At 41.2% G+C, this 25914-nt stretch overlaps 1 protein-coding gene across 1 annotated transcript in view; it reads left to right on the forward strand.

Moving 5' to 3' along the window:
* Nucleotides 1-7808: 7808 nt before the first annotated feature.
* The window catches only part of LOC110535025 (versican core protein), a 50373-nt gene continuing 32267 nt past the window's right edge, over nt 7809-25914 (forward strand). The window contains exons 1-4 of the mRNA XM_036936306.1: nt 7809-8172; nt 9829-10003; nt 11682-11809; nt 13506-13799. Of these exons, the coding sequence (XP_036792201.1) occupies nt 7809-8172; nt 9829-10003; nt 11682-11809; nt 13506-13799 (961 nt within the window). The remainder of the gene's footprint in view (nt 8173-9828; nt 10004-11681; nt 11810-13505; nt 13800-25914) is intronic.

The following is a 25914-nucleotide window of genomic DNA, read 5'->3' on the forward strand; positions in this document are numbered from 1 at the left end:
TGGGTGTTTTGCAAGTGGTCAGACACAACTTTTTGACCCCCAGTAAATTGCGAACTACTGTGTTGTATTGGTTTCCATTCTGTAATCATTGCTGTTACAACCCCATGTCTCACAGCAGTAAGGTTTCACCCCAGTCTTCAAGTGATGCAGACTGCACCAAGTCAGTGACTGTGAGCCCACAGCCCTGCTATCCTAGCAGGGTAAGGTCAGCCCTGTGCTAGGCAACAGTTGGCATCTAGAGCCTCAGGTCCTTGGCCCTATCTCTGGGTACAGACAGGACACCTTTCAAGCCCAGGTCCCAGTCTAGATTAGGCTAAAACAGCTGGATTCACATCTCAGCACTAATAAGTCCCTCTGTTTAGAGCCCTGGCTCATGCCTTAGGGGCTGTCCCACACCACTTACAAAACATTCTGAACATTGTTGCTCGGAACGTTCGTCGATTCCCTCCAATGGGATAATCCTGTTCCGGTGGCCTAGGTGATTCAGCCTCTTGCTCTGACATTGCGTCTGGCATTGTGAGGGTGTGCACTGTGTGTAAGTGTGGCTCTGACTGTCATATAGACCGAGACTGGGAGTCACTTTGTGTGGATAATTTTATACAAAGGAATAGTTAAAGATAGGGAATTGTGAATAACCTTGCTCTAGAGGACTGTTGGCCTGTCTGACCTGCTGCCTGAAAGTGTTTTCCCAACTCCAGTACTCGAGTCCCCCAAAAAGCACACATTTTTGTTGCCCCAGACAAACTCGCCTAATTCAACTCATTGAGGGCTTAATGATTAGTTGACAAGTTGAATCAGGTGTGCTTGTCCGGGGCAACACAACAAATGTGTGCTGTTTGGGGGTAATCGGGGACTGGAGTTGGGAAACACTGGTCTAGAATGACCAGATGCGATGCTAATTTCACAGGCATTATCTGAACCCGGGTCTCACACAGGAGAATCCAACTTCTTGAACGTTAGACTTTGGGCAGAGGGCCAACAGTCATTTTGAAGGCATGGCTACCAATCACGAGACCATGAGCAACCATGTACCTGACACACGTCCTCTACATTTACTCTACATTCTCCACTGGAAGTGCTTCTTAGTCTGACTAGGCATAATCTGTGTTTGGGAAACCAGCCAATCTTTTTAGCACTGATACCCAGGAAGAACAAGGAATCAGTTGGTCTTATGGTTCAGGACAAGTTGTATAGTTGTGGAACAACTTTTAAGGATGGAGACATGCCTTTCCTGTTCGACCTCTGTTTTGTGGGTGGAGAACATATATTTCATGTAATACACTTGTTCTATACAGCACATTGTGTATATACAGTATTTCACCGGAAGGCTCCCCACCCATCATGTTGAGGATGATGATTGACTTCTCAAGGGCCAGTTTGGTACTATGATCCATGTTTTTTTTTCTATATAGTCTTGGAGTGAATGTAACACCCTCTGTGTATGTTATTGAATGAGAGGTTCATAGCAAAATAGCAATGCCCTTGACAGTAACACTTTACATTAAGTTGCCCCTATTAATATTTAACTACACAGTAATAACTGTAGTAACAACATAGTAGTTACATCGCTGTTTCTATGTAATTACATGTAATACGGTTGTGCCTCTAACAGTTATTAGACAATTTGAACAGGGAATGTGTAATTACACATTCAAAGGTTATTCCACATGTGTAATTACTGATAGCGCGACAGCTTTATTACCGTGGAATCTCCTGCTCTACTATTTTGGCTCATCACATACTGTACTTTGCTGCTACTGTAAATTATCTATCCTGTCACCTAGTCACTAGTCAAGATTGTTATATTGTAAGTGCAATGTAATTAAAAAATAGTTATACATATTTTTCTCCTGTCTCCTAATTTCTCCTGGTCAGCCTATTGTCTGCAAAGGTTGTTACATTGTAACTACATAGTCATCATAAAGGTGAACATACTGGGTTTCACTTTACATTAAGTTGCTTGCTCCTGAGTAGGTGCATGTACGCCATAGATGCGCGTATGTAACTACAATGTTCTTACATTACATTTGATTCGGTATAGCCTTTGAGCCAGGTCATAACATAGAAATAAAGAAATAGAACATGACCGGTAGTTAACGACAGGGTATGCCTTGTTACAATTGTTGTTGCCAGGTGCTAGCCTATTTATCAACCCTGCTATTAAGTTCCAAGTTTTAATGTCATGCACACAAGTACAGTGACATGCCATTCTTGCAAGCTCTAAACTCAACAATTCAGTAATCAAAATCAATGTAGTACTACAAATATCATAAGGTAGAACAAAGACACATGACTAGGGCTGTTGCAGTGACCGTATTACTGCCACACAGGCGGTACTGCCACACAGTACTACACGAGTCATGAAGGCAGTCAAATTTCATGTGACCCTTCATTCATGGTAATTCAGCTTCTTCAAGCTCTGATGCTGCAGATGGTCTTTAGTAGCCTACCAAACGTGCCAACTGCCTGGTATTCAGCACTCTATTTACCCTCTAATCACTCTGACTTCAAAGAAAATGTGTTCAAAAACTCTAATCAAACACTTCATGAGAGCCCATGAGCTCATGTTGTGCAACATTTCTATTGGCTATGCAATTGCACCAGAAAACAAAGTGATGGCCTGTACTAAAAAGAGGAGGATCCCATCAGCTTTCCATAGGCTAGGCCTACTATATTTATTTCTCAACTTTCCTAATATTAAGCACATAGTTTATCTTTACAACAGGAGTATAGCCTACCCGACTGGTATGAAAATGAACCACGGTAAAAGCGTCCTCCATTCGCTATTTTAGTACCTAGATGATATGTATTTCTTCCCGTTGTCCCTGTTTCGAGATAGGTGCATGATAATGGTCCATTCCAAGTCAAAACACAAACAGTACCAGTCAAAAGTTAGGAAACACCTCCACAATCACCCAGACCTCAACCCAATTGAGATGGTTTGGGATGAGTTGGACCGCAGAGTGAAGGAAATGCAGCCAACAAGTGCTCAGCATATGTGGGAAATCCTTCAAGACTGTTGGAAAAGCATTCCAGGTGACTACCTCATGAGGCTGGTTGAGAGGCTCACAAGTGTGCAAAGCTGTCATCAAGGCAAAGGGTGGCTACTTTGAAGAATCTAAATTCACTGTTTTGGTTACTACATGATTTCATATGTGTTATTTCATAGTTTGATGCCTTCACTATTTTTCTACAATGTATAAAATAGTAAAAATAAAGAAAAACTCTTGAATGAGTAGGTGTGTCCAAACTTTTGACTGGTACTGTATATTATTTAGTAAATGTAAAAGACAAGATTAAATCAAGAATAGTCTGATGGGTGACAATATTAGCCTATCACTTATATATTATCACTTGTGAATGATGCCCAAACATAAGAAACTGCCTTTTGTGACTTTTTAAAATCAGAGCAACACGTGTTGCTACCATGCTGTGTTTTCATGTGCAGCTGCCATGCTATGTTGTCATCTTAGGTCTCTCTTTATGTAGTGTTGTGTTGTCTCTCGTTGTAGTGGTGTGTGTTTTGTCCTATATTTTTATTTAATTTATTTATATTTTTTTAACCCAGCCCCCAGCCCCACAGGAGGCCTTTTACCTTTTGGTAGGCCGTCATTGTAAATAAGAATTTGCTCTTAACTCACTTGCCTAGTTATATAAAGGTGAAATATATATATATATATTTTTTAACTCATGTAGCCTGGCCCATAGGCCTATATGTTTTGATAAGGTTTGTAGCACAACTAAAGTGGCCAAATAGCTTCTTAAAATTAAGCCCATTCATTTGCTTTTACAAGGGGTTTAGAGCCTAACTGGCATTCATAAGCAGCGTGTGAGTTTCAAGTTTGGGGAAGATCATTTTCACCATAAAAATGCACCTTTAAACTAAAAGCATTACATGCATAATCGCATTTGCGGTCACTGTTGATAATGGTGTTTTCACACTAATTGAACATTCGTGTTTATAGCCTACTGCCATGTGCGCATTGCTGCGCTTCTAATGTGAAGAAATATCCTGATAGTTTCTCAACATTTTAAGCTAAATGTTCTGATCTGTGCTTCCGCCACATTGCGTAAAAAAGGTATTTTGATGCTAGTGGTTGTATTAATTTGGGATCTATTGCATCCCACAAATGTCCCAGACTATGTAAGGAATATGTATTTCTTGCACAGAATAGAATAGGTAAACCTTTGTACTATGGGGGATAGAAGATTGACATAGGCTAGTGATTTTGCTCTTCGTTAGGCCTACTCATCTTGTTGGCTGAAAAAAAGTAAATGTGGACAGTTCTTCCAATATCTTCAATATGCACCTCAGAATTAGATAAGGATGCGTGCAGTTGCGTCCCCTATGTATCTGTCTTCACTTGGAGCCTATGAGAAAGACCCGATCACGTGATGGAGAGCCATGTGAGTGAGAGGTGCTTAGGAGCATGCAGCACTCAGGGAGAAGGGCACAATGGCCACAGGCTGCAAAAGGCATGGATTCTTGTGCTGTACGGCCACAAAGGGGATGCTGCCGTGACATTCGAGGCACTGTCAAGTTCTTGTCAAATTGTGAATGAAAGACTGAGGAAGTGTTTACAGCCTGCGCAAAAAAAACGAAGCAGTGCTCACGCCTTTCAAGTAACTTTTTTCAAATCATCATTAGAGTCGCATTATGCAACCTTACAATATATATACAGTGCCTTGCGAAAGTATTCGGCCCCCTTGAACTTTGCGACCTTTTGCCACATTTCAGGCTTCAAACATAAAGATATAAAACTGTATTTTTTTGTGAAGAATCAACAACAAGTGGGACACAATCATGAAGTGGAACGACATTTCTTGGATATTTCAAACTTTTTTAACAAATCAAAAACTGAAAGATTGGGCGTGCAAAATTATTCAGCCCCTTTACTTTCAGTGCAGCAAACTGTCTCCAGAAGTTCAGTGAGGATCTCTGAATGATCCAATGTTGACCTAAATGACTAATGATGATAAATACAATCCACCTGTGTGTAATCAAGTCTCCGTATAAATGCACCTGCACTGTGATAGTCTCAGAGGTCCGTTAAAAGCGCAGAGAGCATCATGAAGAACAAGGAACACACCAGGCAGTTCCGAGATACTGTTGTGAAGAAGTTTAAAGCCGGATTTGGATACAAAAAGATTTCCCAAGCTTTAAACATCCCAAGGAGCACTGTGCAAGCGATAATATTGAAATGGAAGGAGTATCAGACCACTGCAAATCTACCAAGACCTGGCCGTCCCTCTAAACTTTCAGCTCATACAAGGAGAAGACTGATCAGAGATGCAGCCAAGAGGCCCATGATCACTCTGGATGAACTACAGAGATCTACAGCTGAGGTGGGAGACTCTGTCCATAGGACAACAATCAGTCGTATATTGCACAAATCTGGCCTTTATGGAAGAGTGGCAAGAAGAAAGCCATTTCTTAAAGATATCCATAAAAAGTGTTGTTTAAAGTTTGCCACAAGCCACCTGGGAGACACACCAAACATGTGGAAGAAGGTGCTCTGGTCAGCTGAAACCAAAATTGAACTTTTTGGGAACAATGCAAAATGTTATGTTTGGCGTAAAAGCAACACAGCTGAACACACCATCCCCACTGTCAAACATGGTGGTGGCAGCATCATGGTTTGGGCCTTCTTTTCTTCAGCAGGGACAGGGAAGATTGTTAAAATTGATGGGAAGATGGATGGAGCCAAATACAGGACCATTCTGGAAGAAAACCTGATGGAGTCTGCAAAAGACCTGAGACTGGGACGGAGATTTGTCTTCCAACAAGACAATGATCCAAAACATAAAGCAAAATCTACAATGGAATGGTTCAAAAATAAACATATCCAAGTGTTAGAATGGCCAAGTCAAAGTCCAGACCTGAATCAAATCGAGAATCTGTGGAAAGAACTGAAAACTGCTGTTCACAAATGCTCTCCATCCAACCTCACTGAGCTCGAGCTGTTTTGCAAGGAGGAATGGGACAAAATGTCAGTCTCTCGATGTGCAAAACTGATAGAGACATACCCCAAGCGACTTACAGCTGTAATCGCAGCAAAAGGTGGCGCTACAAAGTATTAACTTAAGGGGGCTGAATAATTTTGCACGCCCAATTTTTCAGTTTTTGATTTGTTAAAAAGTTTGATATATCCAATAAATGTCGTTCCACTTCATGATTGTGTCCCACTTGTTGTTGATTCTTTACAAAAAAATACAGTTTTATATCTTTTTGTTTGAAGCCTGAAATGTGGCAAAAGGTCACAAAGTTCAAGGGGGCCGAATACTTTCGCAAGGCACTGTACAAATCTAAACATACAGCCCAACGTTTGTAGAACAACTCAAGTTACATGAGTAACTTCAAATTAAGGGTATTGGAGTACCTATTTATGTGTTAACCACTCAACACAGAATAACCACGTGCCCAATGTAGAGAAAATATTTATATTTTATTCAGCTTGGTTCAATTGTATTCTTCATACTATAAAATAATATAAAATAATGCCATGGAATTCTAAGAAAATCTTGTCTGCCAAATGAACTAGCGTAGCCCACAGCCATTTGGAATAGCCAGATCAGGACCTAACACAAGGACAACTCAAAATATGCTATTAGGTTCTTCTGAAGTAGACTACATTTTCTTCGTATCATGCTTCTTTAGACCTATCTAAAATAAATCATGGAGATATTGTGAAGGTGTAGGCTATATTACAGGGATTTATTCAACTTTTTATTTGTTTTAAATGTAGATGTTCCAAAGGTCTGCATCAGTGTGCATATGTCAGGAGATGCTAATTGTGTTTATGTTAATTAACGGTCAATTACCATGAGCCTGACAGTTATTTGCCTGACAATCACCGGTTGACAACATTTTGTGACCGCCACAGCCCTACACATGACAAATAAAAATAAGAAATAAGAAGAACACGAGAGAGTAAGAAGCTATACACAGGGTCAGTTCCAATACCATATTTTCAATGTGCAGGAATAGTGGAGTGATAGAGGTAGATATCTACAGTGTCAGGGTAAGGTGACTAGGCATCAGGATGTATGATTAACAGGGTAGCAGCAGAGTTAATGAAGATTGTATGTGTGTAGAATCAGTATAAATGTGTGTGCATGTTATGTGTGTGTTGGAGTGTCAGTTTGCGTGAGCGCGTAGAGTCCTATTAGTGGGCATAGAGACAGTGCAAACATTTAAATAAATGCAAGGGTCAAACTGTGAAGCCATTTTGTAAGCTATTTAGCAGTCTCATGGCTTGGGGATAGATTCCTTCAGGAGCCTGTTTACATGTGAATTCAATGGTAATACAAGCAAGTGGATGTGTAATTACACATTCCTTGTTCCAATTGCGTAATAACTGATAGCACTACAACCTTGTTACATGTAATTACATACTTACACCTATGTGATTACATCGTCGTTACTACAGTTATTACTGTGTAGTTACATAGTAATAGGGGCAACTTAATGTAAAGTGTTACCCACTTGACTAATTAAACCTCTATAAAGACTGACTTAAACTTTGAATAGAAGGTTTTACTTTTTATTAAGATCTTGTCACAGACTACATAAACACATAGAATAAAAACGTAGGTAGTGTGGTCAAAGGGGACAAACTTGAATCAACATATTGTGTTTTTTGTTGTTGTCCAGTATCACCCATGCAGGTACTGTGCCCACAGTTAACATTGTTATTCTCTGATTCCGTTGGTTGTGAAAAAACATGCACTTGTTCAGTATCCTATCTATTTTGACTGCCTTACCTAGACTTTTTGTGCTTTGTTTCCCAGTCTCCAACACATTACCCATGGCGAGGCCCGTGAGTGGCTCCCTCTCGGGGAAGGTAGTTTTGCCGTGCCACTTCTCCACCATACCCACTACCATGCCCGCCATCAACGCCAATGGCACCACCCCCAGCACCGACTACCTGCGCATCAAATGGACCAAAATTGAAGGGGAAATGGAATCCACAGTGCTGGTGGCCCAAAATGGCAAGATTAAAATAGGCTCCACCTACAGGAACCGTGTGTCGGTGCCCAGCCACCCAGAGGATGTGGGGGATTCTTCTCTGACCATGGTGAAGCTCCGAGCCAGCGATGCCGGCACCTACCGCTGCGAAGTCATGTACGGCATCGAGGACACGCAGGACACGGTCAACCTCAATGTCAACGGTTGGTGTCATCAGTTTTTTTTCTGTCTCTTTTCACCACTGTTATTTACGCCTCTCTAAAATGTATAAGAGGTCGAGTGAAGGTTAACCTTATAATAGTATGACTAGTTCAGTCTTGTGTGCTATGGATTTTTTGTTGTTGTCATGACGCTTATATTTGGAATTAACGGTTTTGCTGATGCTTACTTAATCCACGCTCAAAACATTTACAGTTATAAGTATAGTCAGTTTCTCTGCTCGTTCCCTTATGATGAAGCAAAAATCCTCTCGGCACATTGACACCCTGGTAAGTTCATGTTGGAAAAATATGAACACTTCCGAAGTTAATGAGCCAAGCTTTGAATGTAGTGGGCGGTGGCGGATACGTTTGAGTGACTAATCAAAGCACTTTCCCTAAGTGTGCCAATCAGTAAAGATGAAATGAAGGAGCACGTGTGTTGACTGGAGACTAGGGGTTTCCTGCATTTTGTGCCACGGGCACACATTCTCACTAGAGATGTATCTCGTATGGGTTTTCTTCAAGACCGTTTCTGATTGTAAAACAGTGCGTAGTGGATGGGCTCGTTGAGTCTTCTCATCAGGACAACTGCATGATCAGAGCAAAGACACACACATTACGGTCAGTCATCGATAAGGTGTTACCATAAAAGTTGAACCTTGCTGTTTAAAGTCCATGTTCCAAGTTGGGTAGAACAATTCCATAGCTATGAAATCTGCACCGTAGTCTCATATTACCAGACTGATTACCGCTGATTACTGCGGCACTATCGTTTAACTGTGTATGGAACTGTGGTGTAAATCTTAACTTAATAAGCCTCTATTCCCCCATCTTTATTTTGCAAGTTACTTTATCTGGGAGACATAGCTCCAATTTGGGATATGTTGAAAACAGGTATGGGTTGACATGGGATAGCTTTGGCTTTCACAGAGACCCAACCGCTCATCTCTCCAACTCGCATCAATTATAATCAAGGCATCAGTCAGTCAGCTTACACAAATATGGGAAGTCAGGGCCATGGCATTGTCTTTAAATCATCCAGAGTTATCTTGTGGTCATTGCCGAGGATTCTAGTAATCTTCCACTAAATTGTAATATACTGTATCATCACAAGAAATGTAGACCCTGATTTATTTCACACATGTGCTATTTAGCCTTGTTCACACTGCAGGCCTTAATGCTCAAATTGTTTTTGTTTTTCAAATCCGTTTGGGAATACTGACTGTACAATCAGCAAGTTACAAGTAACCAAATCAAATGTGTGTGTGTTCAGAGAGAAGTAATTTGCTGACATGGCTACGCTAGGTGTCATAGTAATGGCGAGTGAGGGGGCAGTAGTGCAGGCTGATATCTCAGAAGTTATGTAGCAAGCTAAGGTGACAACAATGCCTGCCATGGACAGAATCAGATTTGTATCTGACTTCAAATCATCTACGAAGGTGGTTTGAAATGTGGCTTGAAATATCCTATTCTTGTCTGTTCAGACTGCAGGAAAAAGAACAGATTCCAATTGGATATGCAAAAATTTTGATCTGAGTCACTTCAAACTGCCAACGTGACCAAGGCTTTAGACATTACCCATGATTCAGTTGTACTCTTTTCCTTTTTTTTTTACACAGGACCTAATTTGTCTTTATGTATGTATGTGTTTATTCCCAGGTGTTGTGTTTCACTACCGGGCAAGCACCAGCAGGTACACCATGAACTATGAGAGTGCTGTCCAGGCCTGCCAAACAATAGGAGCCTCCATTGCCACGCCTGACCAGCTGAAATCAGCGTATGAGGACGGCTTTGACCACTGTGATGCAGGTTGGATCGCAGATCTGTCAGTTAGGTAAAAAAAAAAAGAAATAATCTCCAAAATATCGCTATTTCTAAAACAAGAAATAGAAAGGTGGTTGGGATTTCAGTTTAATCCACCAGAAAAGACAGAACAAATATTGTGGTTAAGCTCAAATATACTAATTGACAAAGAAACATTCAATTATATCATAAATAGGACCGGTGGAGTAATGTCACACACGCAGCTAACAAAAATATATGGAAATGTCTGCTCTACTCAAATGTACATCCAACTAATTGCAGTATTACTGCAAAAATAGAAGAGGCAAGTAGAAAGGGGAAAAAGCAAGGAACTTATCTTTTGGCCCTGCATTAAAGACCAAAATTAGTGAAAGAAAATTGCGATAAATAAAAAAGTATACCAGTTTTATTTAAGGACCAAAAAATTGACAGCTGTGCCATAGATATTGCAAAATAGTTGGGAAGAGATTTTCAATGTAGCGATTCCATGCCACATGGTTTATGAACTGATATATATATATATATATATATATATATATATATATATATATATGGGGGATACAACCATCCCAGCTTTGCAGATTTGCTGCGAAGAGACCAAATTATTAGATCATTTTGTTTTGGTACTGTCCATATGTAGCTTGTTTTTGGTCGCAGGTCCAGGAATGTTTGAAGAGGTGCAACATTTACCTTGAGATGACTCTGCAGGTAACATTTCTGGGTGATTTGAAAAGTCATAGTCAATCGATCAATAACATAACAAATCTTTTAGCAAATATATTTATCTTTAATTTACAATACGGAGAAACTATGAGAATAGAAAGGCTCAGAACTTTTGTGAAACATCACAGCTGAAAAATACATGTCAAATACAAATCTAAAATGGATGGTGTTACGAGATAGATGGGAGGGGTTGTGGAGTTGAAGGCTGGGATAAAAAAAACAAGAAGATTACTTATAAAAAAGATACTGTGTCTGTAAAATGTATATTGGTTCAGAATTTTTGATAAACGGCACGGTTAAAAATATATGGCAAAATAGAAATACAACTGGACGGTCTTTAGAGATAGATGGGAGGGGTTGATGGTAGCCGAAGGATGGGATTAAAACAAACAAAGGAAAACTATTTTAAAATACATTGTGTCCATAAATGTATATAGTATGTTTAAGCTGGAAGTAGAAGCTTAAGTGTTGTTGTCCATTCGTTTACCCAAATTATCGGAGGGGTGGTAGGGTTAGGGGAAAATAAGAAAGGAAAATATATTTAAAAAATATATGTATATAAATATTTTTTCATGCTCGGAATTGGAAATGATGTAGACAATTAAATTGATGGAAGCTACAATATATCTGCACTACTAAGCTGATCTATGCCCCCTAAAAAAAAAAGATGACCATCAATTATATATTCTCTGATCTTTGGTTTAATCAGAAAAGGACTGGCTCCCAGGCTACTGGTAACTGGTTTTTACAGGGCCTAAAGTATAAAACTACTTGGTTTACCCGCTCTGCCATAGTTGTCATTGGCCTGAATGTGAACTGCACATATACTGAGATTGTTCAAGCCAGTGACAGTTCCAGCTGTATTCTAACTCACCTGGCAGTCCCTTTTGTCTTTGTCATCATTTTATGATGTGAGGTTGACTGACACAATGACATTTCCGGTTACAGATCAATTACATTATCTTGTCTTTTCTTTGCATGTTTAGATACCCAATCACTAGACCGAGACCTGGCTGCTATGGAAACCTGCAGGGGAAGCCTGGGGTGAGGACATATGGACCCCGAAAGGCCACAGAGACCTATGATGTGTACTGTTATGTGGACAAGCTGAATGGTAAGAGAACAAAATGTGGGACATAGTGGCCTAGTGATACATACAATGAAAACCTATGCAAGATCAGCACATCCAATGGAACCACGCACAGGTGCTCTGTACACTGATGCTAGTTAGGGGAGAAGTGAGTTTCTATACACCTGGAGATGGAAAGAGGTGACAATGTACAATTTAGGTCTTTGTCTGGTATTTTAATGTAAGCAAGTAAATTCACCTGGTGTGGCATTTCCTTTCCAAATATTTACTGGGCTACTTCTTGTTTTGTTGACTGTTTATAACATATTTTGGGGTATGTAAATAGAAATGAGTGAAAGGTACAGTAACTCTATGTAAAAGAGTGCAAAGTGCCAAACGTTTTTTCCCCTGACAATCACAGCGATCAACAGAGACAAGCTGTCAGTCTCTCAACATTGGACCAGGCTCTAAAAGGTTCTAAAAAAAGACACCAGAAACTGTGTGATAATGGGAGCTTTAAATGCTGCTGGCACCATAAAGGAAAAGCTTCAGAGCTGCCAATGCACTTCATCCTCTCTTTGTGTATCCTCCTTGCTGAGGCTGATGACAAATTGAACCTCAGTTGCAGCGTGCCCCATTGCTCGTTTATAAGCTCTAACATCACTCCTCAGGCCGCTAAACTGAAGGCACACTTTTAGAAAGAAAAGCGCTTTCTAAAACCGAAAAGGGTTCTTAGTAGGTCTCGATAGGAGAAACCTTGGTAGAAGAACCCTTTTGGTTCCAGGTAAAACCCTCTTTGGAAAAGGGTTCTACCTTGAACCAAAAAGGGTTATCCTATGGTGACAGCTGAAAAACCCTTCTGGAACCCTTGTTTTCTAAGAGTGCAGGCGTGAGATTAAAGATATTTGGCCTACTCAACATTTAGCCTACATATATCCCCCACCACATCAGGTTGAGGGTCATATGGCTAAGGGGATGTCATTCTGGATCATTGGATCAGTCAGCGAGGAGTACGATAATATCATTGGCATACACTAATGGTGTATTAGTGGTATTGATTTTTATGCAGTGTGATGGGGGGGCCAGTTGAGGAGCAGATGTAGTTGCTCAAGTACGGTGTCTGTTCTGATGTGTTTGATTATGTTGTCCAAGTTAAACACACAGCCAATAAGTGTTGTCATCTTCATTTAGTGGGAAACCTACATTTTGAAAAATTAATTTGACCACATTAACTACGGACTGCCACACCCACGGTGGGGGACCTAATGGCATGATAGACAGACTGTCTTTGTGAGTGCAAACACATAGTCAGCATTGCTAGCCCACCTCAGGATAATGGAATGAATGCTGCACTGTAGTCCCAAATGAGAATGTTTGGGCCCAGAGCCCTCCACAGCATGGACACTAGGTTGTAATTATGGGTCTATATCTCTATGCAACTGCTACCATGGTAAAATTGGAATGATAAGTAATCCCCCCCCCCATATCCATATCGACTGGATATATTGAAGCACTGTCACATAGAAGTTTATGAAAAGGTAAATCCACATTCTTATAATAGTGAGGACTGAACTAAAATATAGGTATAACTTAGTGTTAACACTATTGTTAGTGTAAGCAGTTACAGTTCAGTATTTCAGCACACTAGATCAGTCATGGCAAACATAGACTTTGCATGAAAACATCCTGATGCTCAGTCACTAGAAAGTTGCCTTTTACATGAAACTCCTATTTGTCTCAGGTGAGGTGTTCTACGCGCCTGTGACCCATAAGATGACGTTTGAGGAGGCAAAGGAGGAGTGTGAGAACAGGAACGCCATCCTGGCGTCGCCGGGTCAGCTCCACTCCGCCTGGAGACAGGGTCTGGACAGGTGTGACTACGGCTGGCTGGCCGACGGCAGCGCTCGCCACCCCGTCGCGGTACCCAGAATGCAGTGCGGCGGCGGTCTGCTGGGCGTCAGGACCATGTATCGCTACAGGAACCAGACTGGCTTCCCAGAACCCATCACCCAGCTGGGAGCATACTGCTTCAAAGGTAAACATACATAGGCATTTTACTGTTATATTCTCTTCTATGAGCAAATGTTACATTTTGGATTTGAAAGAGCACACTATTCATAGAGTTTAGTATTTTTTGCTCAAGGCCAGCGCTGTGAGTAATTGTGATGTTACCCTCTAAGGGTGTAGCTCCTGCACCCATCCCCAATACTCATATTTGCAGCAACCTCTCTGACACAAATAATGAGATATCTACAAAACAGCCTTCTTGCAATATAATGTCTATAACTCATCTTGAATCAACTGTCAGGTTTATTTGCATGGTCACTTTCGTGTTTCTTTTTGTTTGTTGATAGAAGAAACCACCAACCAAACAGATGAAACGCATCCCTATGTAGAGCGTTGTGCATTTTGTGCTAGAGCTAGGCTATGTAGCCCAGCACAGTGAATTACTGACCTCACTGCATGTGCTTTTGGGTTCACCGCCCGTTACCTCTGGAACCAAAATTGGGATTGGCTCACAGGAGTGTGAAATCATCATTCTAAACTCATGCTGCCTTTGAACTCGGTGCATAGCTCAATCTGATACTAATGGAAGATTTATTTACCAATAGTGTATTGGAGAGTCCGACACAATCATTATCTGTCCGGGTTTATCACCTGTATTACTGTACTTCAAGGCAGGACACATGTTTTTGTTTCCTTTCTCTGTGGTTAGCCTTGGATAACCTCATTGGCGCAGTTGAGCAGTGAAAACAGTCACGTACTCCTTCATAAAATATACAATATATAAACTGTTAAAATACTTCATAGTATACGGTCCCTTTAGAAATTATTCACACCCCTTCACTTTTTCCACATTTTGTTGTGTTACAGGCTGAATTTCAAATGGATAAAATGTAGATTTTTTTTGTCACTGGTCTACACACAGATTTTTTTTTCTTCAGATTTTTACAAATTAATTCAAAATGAAAAGCTGAAATGTCTTGAGTATTCAACTTCTTTGTTATGGCAAGCTTAACTAAGTTCAGGAGTAAAAATTTTCGTAACAAGTAACATAATAAGTTGCATGAATGACTACCCCATCTCTGTACCCCACACATACAATTATCTGTAAGGTCCCTCATTCGAGCAGTGAATTTCAAACCACAAAAACCACGGGAGGTTTTTCAATGCCTCGCATGGAAGGGTACCTATTGGTAGATGGGTAATTTTTGTTCATTTTTTTTTACATTAAATAACCTTTTGAGCATGATGACGTTATTTATGACACTTTGGATAATGTATAAATAAACTCAGTCACTACAAAGATACAGGCTTTCTTAATTACTCAGTTGCCAGTGAAGAAAGGGACCGCTCAGGGATTTCACCTTGAGGCCAATGTTGACTTTAAAAGCATTACAGAGTATAATGGCTGTGATATGAGAAAACTAAGGATGGATCAACAACATTGTACAGTGCCTTGCAAAAGTATTCATCCCCCTTGCCGTTTTTCCTATTTTGTTGCGTTACAACCTGTAAGTTAAATGTATTTTTATTTGGATTTCATGTAATGGACACACACAAAATAGTCCAAATTGGTGAAGTGAAATGAAAAAAATAACTTGTTTTAAAAAAATATATAAACAAAAAATGGAAAAGTGGTGCGTGCATATGTATACACCCCCTTTGCTCTGAAGCAACACAATAAGATCTGGTGCAACCAATTACCTTCAGAAGTCACATAATTAGTTAAATAAAGTCCACCTGTGTGCTATCTAAGTGTCACATGATCTCAGTATATATAAACCTGTTCTGAAACACCACTAAGCAAGGGGCACACTAAGCAAGGGCACCATGAAGACAAAGCAGCTCTCCAAACAGGTCAGGGAGTACAGATCAGGGTTGGGTTATAAAAAATATCAGAAACTTTGAACATCCAACGGAGCACCATTAAATCCATTATTAAAAAAATAGAAAGAATATGGCACCACAACAAACCTGCCAAGAGAGGGCCACCCACCAAAACTCATGGACCAGGCTAGAAGGGCCTTAATCAGAGATAACCCTGAAGGAGCTGCAAAGCTCCACTGCAGAGATTGGTGTATCTGTCCATAGGACAACTTTAAGCTGTACACTCCACAGAGCTGGGCTTTACAGAAGAGTGGCCAGAAATAAGCAAACATGTTTGGTCTTTGCCAAAAGGCATGTGGGAGACTCCCCAAACATATGGAACAAGATACTCTGGTCAGATGAGACTAGAATTTAGCTTTTTGGCCATCAAGGAAAACGCAATGTCTGGCGCAAACCCAACACCTATCATCACCCCGAGAACACCATCCCCACAATGAAGCATGGTGGTGGCAGCATCATGCTGTAGGGTATGTTTTCATCGGCAGGGACTGGGAAACTGGTCAGGATTGAAGGAATGATGGATGGTGCTAAATACAGGGAAATTCTTGAGGGAAATCTGTTTCAGTCTTCCAGAGATTTGAGACTGGGACGGAGGTTTAACTTCCAGCAGGACAATGACCCCAAGCATACTGCTAAAGCAACACTCGAGTGGTTTAAGGGGAAACATTTAAATGTCTTGGAATGGCCTAGTCAAAGCCCAGACCTCAATCCAATTGAGAATCTGTGGTATGACTTACAGATTGCTGTATACCAGCGGAACCCATCCAACTTGAAGGAGCTGGAGCAGTTTTGCCTTGATGATTGGACAAAAATCACAGTGGCTAGACGTGCCAAACCTATAGAGACATATCCCAAGATACTTGCAGCTGTAATTGCTGCAAAAGGTGGCTTTACAAAGTATTGACTTTGGGGGGGTGAAAAGTTATGCACGATCAAGTTTTCAGATTTTTTGTCTTATTTCTTGTTTGTTTCACACACACAAAACAAATTCAAAGTGGTAAGCATGTTGTGTAAATCAAATGATGCAACCCCCCCCAAAATCTATTTTAATTCCAGGTTGTAAGGCAACAACATAGGTAAAATGCCAATTACTCCACAATACTCCACAATACTGACCCAATTGACAGAGGAAAAAATAGGAAGCCTGTAAAGAACAAACCTATTCCTAAACATGCATCCTATTTGTAACAACGCGCTAAAGTAATACTGCAAAAAATGTGGCAAAGCAACTAACTTGTTGTCCTGAATACAAAGTGTTATGTTTGGGGCAAATCCAAGACAACACATTACCCAATACCACTCTTCATATTTTCAAGCATAGTGGTGGCTGCACTATGTTATGGGTATGCTTCTAATCATTAAGGACTGGGGATTTTTTCAGAATAAATAAGAAATGGAATGGAACTAAACACAGGCAAAATCCTAAAGGAAAACCTGTTTCAGTCTGCTTTCCACCAGACACTGGCAGATGAATTCACCTTTCAGCAGAACCATAACCTAAAACACAAGGCCACATCTACACTGGAGTTGCTTACCAAGAAGGCAACGAATGTTCCTTAGTGGCTGACTTACAGTTTTGACTTAAATCTACTAGAAAATCTATGGCAAGACCTGAAAATGGTTGTCTAGCAATGATCAACAACCAATTTGACAGAGCTTGGAGAATTTAGAAAATAATAATGGGCAAATCGTGCACAGGGGTATGAATACTTCAATAAATGTAAAAAAAAAATGTCTAAAAAATGTGTTTTCACTTTGTAATTATCTGGCATTGTGTGTAGATGGGTGAAAATGTTTTGATTTAATACATTTTGAATTCAGGGTGTCACACAACAAAATAAAGAAGCAAAATATATTTAATTAGTTTACTCCAATTAGGAGAGGAGTGGTAGGTTAAGGGGGAAAATAATGAATATGGAAATAATAATTTACTAATAAAAAAACATGTTTAGGGGATTAGAAATTATGCAGACAATTACATTGATAGAAGCCACAATCCATTAAAGCTGATCCACCCCCCCCCCCCCCCCCAAAAAAAAAATGTAAAATAAATCATGGGGTATGATTACTTTCTGAAGGCACTGTACTTATCTGATCGAAGTTAGATAAACTGCACCTAAACATGACTATATCCGTGTGACTAAAAGTGCGGATACAGCACCTGTCAGCCTATCTCTCTCTTTCCTCCTCTTTCAGATTGTTTCGGCTGTCAGAGTTTCCGCTTTTCCATCGCTCTCACTTGGTAGTTATCGGAGCAGACGTTAGGTTAATGGACGAAGCTACTGGCCGGACTTCTAAAGCCAGTCAGCCTCGGTGACCTCTGACCTGGCCTTTCCATCTTTTTAAAAGAGGGTCAGCGAGATAAGCTGCCCCCTACCAGGCTATTGGGTCTCCCTGAGAGACGCTAGCTCTCCGTGTGATAAGTCCCCACAGGGTTAGGAGGTCACACAAACAGGGCACCCTGACCTCCTGCTTTGTGTATTCCATTTTAGCGCTCTCTGTGCTTTTTTGGTTTTGTTCTCACCTAAGTGCTTTTCAAGTAACCCCTTTTCCATTGGCTGGAATTCTTCACAATTTCCCCTTGCAGGAACACAAAAACACCAAAGAAGATGTTGTATAAACATTAGTCAGTTAGATGAAAGAGTGGCAGAGGAGGAAAATGGAGGGATAATTGGTCCCTGGACTGGAGAAAACAAAGGCCCCAGTAAAAGTGACCGCACACAAACATCCGTGAGATAATGCACTCCCTCTGCTTTCTTATAGACCAGGGTCTATTTATACTGTTAGTGAAAGAAGTTTCTCAAACCTTACATTAGAGATAGTCGCGTGGAGGAGGGCAAGTACGTAGTGCTGAACAGTTGCTCTCTGCTTTACGCAGTCTGTGACCGAGGAGAGGATACTGAAACTGTCACACTGTCTGTGCCTGTGTCTGTACGGTATATGAGAGAGGGAGAGAGAGAGAGGGTGAGAGAGAGTGTGAGTGGAGAGTGCGAGTGGGTCAGACATTGGGACAGGGTGAGAACAAGCAAGGATGTGCCTTCTGAACAATCAAGCTTTGATCCAGTCACAGAGCAGTCTGGGAGGAATTCAGTCTTGGTCTCTTAGCAGCTTAACCTCTGTTATTCATACAGTGCTGTAACTTATAGGGAGGGATCATAATTATGATTAGTCTATTTAATATGAATACTGGAGTAGCAGCCCAAGTGACCACGAATACAAATAAATATAAAAGTCAGGAGCAGGACCACAGGGAGGGAAAAACTAGTAAACACAGAGACTGTGGGAACACAGGCATGGAAGAGACCAGAAGACAAGACTCAGGGCCACTCCACAAAACCAGACCAGAAGATCCCGAAAAGTTTATATGCTGTTTAATTGACTCTTAAATGGCCCCGTGAATGCCCGTAGACACAGTAGGACATGTAAAAGGAATGTTCAACGTGTGCACCGAAATAGAAAGCTTTGAAAATGACCTCACCGACATTATCTGCTTTAGCGAGGTAAATTAGCCCGTGTTAGTGGTGGGAATGGGGGAAAAAGAACGTTCAGAGTGGATCAACATGATAACATTGGACTTCAAGACACAGTTTATGACCATTGCTTGGTAATGTCCATCCTTGTTATGGTCACAAGCCTCTGGGGGTGGATACTGTGAAACTTCTTCCAAAATCGATGCTCCAGAGAGTCCCCTCCATACCCTTTCAGAATTATATAATTAGTTCTTAGAGAGTGAGGGTAAATTTATGGTTGGACCAGGGGTAGAAACAGTAACTGTCAAAGCTTTGTGGGTAAGTCCCACAAGACAATGATGTGTCTCTAAGTGTCATGTTATTTCTAAACACTACTTCTCACTCTAGGGTTCATACTGAAGTCTATACTGGCGTTGTGCCATATACCAGTGAGTGTGTTGCATTGTGAGTGGGTAGTGCTGTGTGAAACCTGGTGGACTGAGTGAGTTGGCAAGGTATAGCCAAGATAAACGTGCCATTCTGGTGCCAGCCAAGGAGCCTCAGACAGGAACTGGATAGTTTGAAAATAGAATGAAAGATCCCAGATTAAATAGTTATGTGGTCCAAAAATAAAACGCTGGGATATTAATTCACCGTCTATTAATCACTCTGATCTTATGTAACAAAGTATTTTTGGGCCTGGCCAAATTTTCCTATGCTGGTCATTGCTTATTTTGGTCTGCTGTTTTTTTTGTCGGGGGATTTATTTGACAGTAATACACTTTATTGATCTTTCTCTATCCTCAGCTAGGAAGAAGGGGATAAATCAGATGACGTGGGTGGAAGTGTCTGTGGAGGGTGCTACTACATCCCCCCCCATGCTGGCCACATCCGCCATTGGTCCCACCACAGCTCTCTCTCCCCTGGACAGAGGCAGCACTACTCAGACCCAAAGTTTTGAACTTGTTTCAGAGACCGGAGAATCAGCCGAAACAGCGGCCCCTTCGTCTATGTTCTCAACCAGCATGGTATCGCCTCGCCCCACCCCGGGAACACATGAAGGCGATCTTGAGGAGGTGACCTCGCCACACACCACTGCCGCTGCAAAACAAGAAGGTGACATTTTCCCGACAACATCCTTCCCCGATTACAATGTTGATGACTTTGAGGAAAGCCCAAGCCATGTGGAGTCGGTCCCTCCCCGTGGAGACACGTTCCAAGCTCCACCCACAACAGGAAGTCCACATCCTAGTGATTCTACCTTCCCTGCTCCCCCTCAGGCCACTGCAGTCATCCAGGTAGAAGATGCCTCACCTGAAGTGTCCGTAGATACCGCCGTGGACCAGCCATCGAGCACAGGGTCTGGGGAGAGATTGGCTGAGCCCACAGAAGAACCAGAGAATCACTATGTGATAGAAGTGGGCAAAGTTCAGCCTGACATTCTTCTAGAGGCCTCTCCAAGCACAGAACCCATGTTTGCTCACGGAAACGCAGAGGAAACCACCCTGGAAGGGATCACTGCAGAGATTTCCTCTGACCTGGTAGACGCCCAATCAGTTTCGACAACCGAACCAACTGAACCAATCACCACTGAGAAAACTAAAGATGAACCTGTTAGTACTGAGGACACTACATATGAGTCCAGTCTACGTGTAACTGAACAGCCCTCCACTCTTGAAACCACAGATGATTCCACAATGGTGATGGCCTCCGCCACTCCAGATGCGTCTGTAAGTGGCACTACTTCTCAACCCTTTGATCATAGGGAAGTCGAGGCCACTGCCCCACCCACAACAGCAGAGGTCCTTGAGGGATCCCCTAATGCAGTCATCACTGAAACTACCCCACCCACAATATCCACTGTCACTCCCAGTATGGTTGTGACCTTATTCACTGAAGATGTGGAGGGCAGTGGAATGGGTCCCGAAACCATCAATGACCTGGGCTCCACTGCTGCGGTCACCTTGTCACCTACACCAAGGTCATCATCTACAGTGGCAGTAAACACTGAGGACAGAAGCACACTTAGCCCCCACACTGATTCATCAAGTCCCGCTGGCACGACAGTGTACCCAGAAAGAGAGCCATACTCTGACGGCCTTCATTCAACGACCCCCTCCCCAGACTTTGTTGATGAGATTGGAACTGCAGGATTTGTAGAGGGTACCCCACCCGTTCCGCCAACCCAAGCGGTGCATGACGATCCCTCAACAAGCACCTCTTCCACCACTGTCATGGATGAAACAACCATGATTACCACTATCGTGTGTGATACAGAGCCCAACACCGGCATGGAGGCCATCACCCCAACACAATCAGGAGGTACAAGATCAGCAATACCAACAAAGTCATCATCAAAGTCTTTAGATGGCTCAGCAACTGATGCCCCGACCACACCCTCATCCCAATACTCAATCATACAAGTTGTCACTCACCCGGCTGAGACAGAAGGCGCTTCTAAAGCTGAGCCCACACAGAAACCTCTTCCTCATGATGTAGAGACACCAGCCATTCTGTACAAGGAGGATGCGAGTCAAACACAGGACCCACCAAGTGATCCCACTACCACCACTTCACATGCAACCGTGACCTCTAAGGAACCTTCCTCAGTGAACCCAACAGCAGCCGCCATTCTCATCGACAGTGAGACGTCAGCTGAAAATGTGAGCTCAGGTGATCAGGTCATTGAAGAGTCCAACACTCACTTTCCTGAGTCCCTCAGTGAAACATTGCCTGAAGTCCAGGACACCACCACAGACATCGATACAGAGTACTTCTCATTTGCTCCCTTGACCTCCACCAGCGCTCCAGCCACTGTGGGCCCAGATGGACTCCCCATCCAAGTTATCAACATCAATGCCGACAAGCAGAAGCAAAACGAGTCAGGTAAGAAGAATACCTCTTGTTCACTATATTATATGATATAGGCTAGACATTTTAGGTAAACGTTGCTCTGTAACAATTCAGAGTTCAGTGACCTATATAGTTTGTTATTACTTCTTACTCCCACCGACACGCAGACGTCCCATCTAGACACCTGGAAATGCAAATGCGCTTCGCTAAATGCTAAATGTACTCGTTAAAACTCAAACGTTCATTAAAACACACATGCAGGGTATTGAATTAAAGCTACACTCGTTGTGAATCTAGCCAACAAGTCAGATTTTTAAAATGCTTTTCGGCGAAAGCATGAGAAGCTATTATCTGATAGCATGCAACACCCCGAAATACCTGAAGGCGACGTAAACAAAATAATTAGCATAGCAGGCGCTACACAAATAGCAGAAATAAAATATAAAACATTCTTTACCTTTGACGAGCTTCTTTGTTGGCACTCCTATATGCCCCATAAACATCACTATTGGGTCTTTTTTTCGATTAAATCGGTCCATATATACCCAAAATATCCATCTATGGAAACTGTGTGATTCAGAAAAAAACACTGTTTCAAAACGCAGCGTCATTTTTTAAAATTAAAAAAGTCGACGATAAACTTTCACAAAACACTTCAAAATACTTTTGTAATCCAACTTTAGGTATTAGTAAACGTTAATAATCTATCAAATTGAACACGGGGCGATGTGTATTCAATAGCTCCGTCTTCAAATCATGTTCGGGAAATCTCTCTTCAAAGACGTCCTGTCGGAGACCGGATGGAATGGAATCTCTCTCCTTTGTTTGACCAAGAAATAACTCCCAGGAAATTGACAAGACTGGCGACATCGTGTTGAAGCTGTAGGAATTTGGTGTCCCTTAAACAATACATGCAAGTGGCGCATGATATTTTTTTCAGTTTTCAGTGACCAGTTTTTCTTGCGCTTTTCGATGAAACACACGCTCCGTTATAGTCACAGCCGTAATTTAACCAGTTTTAGAAACTTCAGAGTGTTTTCTATCCACACATACTAATAATATGCATATACTATATTCCTGGCATGAGTAGCAGGACGCTGAAATGTTGCGTGATTTTTAACAGAATGTTTGAAAAAGGAGGGGGTAGACTGAAGAGGTTTTAAATAAAGGTCAAACTCCAAGTATCTCTCCAGATGGTCTCTTTTCCTGACAGTAATCTTGTCTGCATGAGTTAATTGCGGTAGATAAAGTTTGCTGTATGTCACCTGGAAAGACCAGTACTTTCTGTATTAGGATTAGGCCTATTACATAGTAATGTGGTGCATAAGGACTAGTTCTTCAGATCAGCCACTGCCTGGGATCCTTTATGTATGCTCTGGTAGGAGGTCAGATGTGTTAGGTTACTGTTACTGGGGTGTGACTTCAACTTGATCACTTTCAAACTGTTGACTTGCCAAAAAGCTTATTGAAAACATAAGCACAGTACATGTTTTGGTTTTACTGTGGAGAACAGCTCTTTACGTTTTGGCCTAGGCCCTATGTGACAGAGAGTGGTTGTCTGTAACATAGGCATGTGTTAACACTTATAGCATACGGTGCTGCAGCTCTCCGCCAATGCACATGAATGTACAGTAGAGGGTTTTTTGGCAGATACAGTAAGACCATGTGCTGTCCAGGGTCCTGAAGTGGGGGTTTTGACTCTCAGCCAAGGAGAATGCATGTGCTGCTCTCTCTTTCTCTCTCACACACACAGACATACGCATAGAGGCGTTGCTACATCAGCATCTGGTTTGGTTGTCGTTCATTTCAGTACCTTTATGGAACATCTCTCATCAGGTTTTTTCCAAAGCTTACACCAATCATAATTTTAGCTATAATATTTATATTTTTTTGGCTTTGCAAATGGTGAAGCTCTCCTCTTTTGGAATACGCTAACAGTGTTCTGATTTAGCATGGGTGCTAACTATGCTAGATGATTGAACACATCTTCATGGGTGACAACACAGTTAGCTATCTAGTTTATCATGTATCTCTACGCATATGGGTGATTCTACACACATGGTGCAAATTGCATTCCAACCCCAAAAAATATCTAAAAAAGTTAAAGAAAAACTCTGACCAAAAACGTTATTTTTGTATTTGCTTTTCATTAGTCAATTGTTGATATCGACCCAAATAGTTTTGCATGTCAGCAATCATGTTTTTAAGATACATCACTTTTAAAGTACAGAAATACAGCCAGTATGATTGTCATTACTGAAACAAACACATTAAAATACTGTAGAATTAATGTGCCACAACCAAATGGGATGTTACAGTGCATTTGGAAGGTATTCAGACCCCTTCACGAGGTGACAGAGCTCCAGAGTTCCTCTGTGGAGATGGGAGAAACTTACAGAAGGAAAACCATCTCTGCAGCACTCCACCAATCAGGCCTTTATGGTAGATTGGCCAGACGGAAGCCACTCCTCAGTAAAAGGCACATGACAGCCTGCTTGAAGTTTGTCAAAAGGCACCTAAAGGACTCTGACCATGAGAATCAAGATTCTCTGGTCTGATGAAACCAAGATTGAACTCTTTGGCCTGAATGCCAAGAGCTTGAGAGGATCAGCAGAGAAGAATGGGAGACTTTCCCCAAATGCAGGTGTGCCAAGCTTGTAGCCTCATACCCAAGACAACTCAAGACTGTAATCGCCGCCAAAGGTTCTTCAACAAAGTGCTGAGTAAAGGGTCTGAATACTTACGTAAATGTTATATATCAGTAAAAAAAATGGAATATACATTTATATACGTTTTGCTTTGTCATTATGGGTGTAGATTGATGAGGGAGAAAACTATTAAATATATTTTAGAATAAAGCTGTAATGTAACAAAATGTGGAAAAAGTCTATGGTTCTGACAACTTTCTGAATGCGCTGTAATTTAAGGATCCAGGCACTTTTTTATTTATTTCACTTTCACCAGTGATTCATTTACTCATTCTCGTTGTGCAGTATAGGGGCTCTGAAAAAAACATGGACATATGCTCAAAGAATACCCAAAATGCATCCTTTTAGAAATGGGAACACTCTCAGTAGAGTGATGCAGGTCTTTAGACGATTGTACACATGAAATGGTCTGCAACGTTATATTCCATTTTGTGCGAATCAAGCTATTTCCACTATCCAGCTGTTCCATTCTCTGTGTAGCCTGCTGCTAGAATGGATTGAGTGGTAACAACCAAATGTTATTGGTAATAGTGAGAGGTTAGCATGTCTTGGCCGTATGATTATTGAACCTCTGTAACTTTCTCACTCATCATTATTAACGATTCATTCATGATTATCCACAATCACCGTAGCGTCCACATCAATGTAGAAGTGTTTAGAAACATATTATATTCTTATTTAAAATAAAAGTGACTTCAAAATGACACAATAGATTATTTACATTGGACACAAAAGTATCTGAAACACAACCAAAACTAACCGCAAATGTATCCAACAAATTTGTAGTCACAAGCTTGATGTAGTCATTACGTGCTAGCAATATCGGACCAAATACCAATTTTGACTAATCGATTTATAAGAATCTTTAGGGGTGTCAATCATTTTTGAGAAAAAATGTATTAATTGTTAAACCAAATCCCCGAGCAATTGTATTCATGTCGTATAATTGTATATTGCAGCAAACAATACACATGTAGCTCAGTATATGAGCTATTTATTTTATTTTATACAGTCATTATTGCTCATCTTTATCAAGGGTGTTAATCATTTCAAACACCACTGGACATCCATCATTCCCATAATTCAATCACACAATTCAAAAACCCATTTCATAGAGAATTTTACAAACTGGACTATAATGTATGTAGCAACGTACTTTGAAGAGATGGTGATTGGGTCTAAATAGGTGTTTGGTAGTCTAAAATCAGTGTCTCTTCCCACACACTCTCCCCACATGCCAACAACTTTT

The sequence above is a fragment of the Oncorhynchus mykiss genome, chromosome 11 (assembly GCF_013265735.2).
Source record: "Oncorhynchus mykiss isolate Arlee chromosome 11, USDA_OmykA_1.1, whole genome shotgun sequence".
NCBI lineage: Eukaryota > Metazoa > Chordata > Actinopteri > Salmoniformes > Salmonidae > Oncorhynchus > Oncorhynchus mykiss.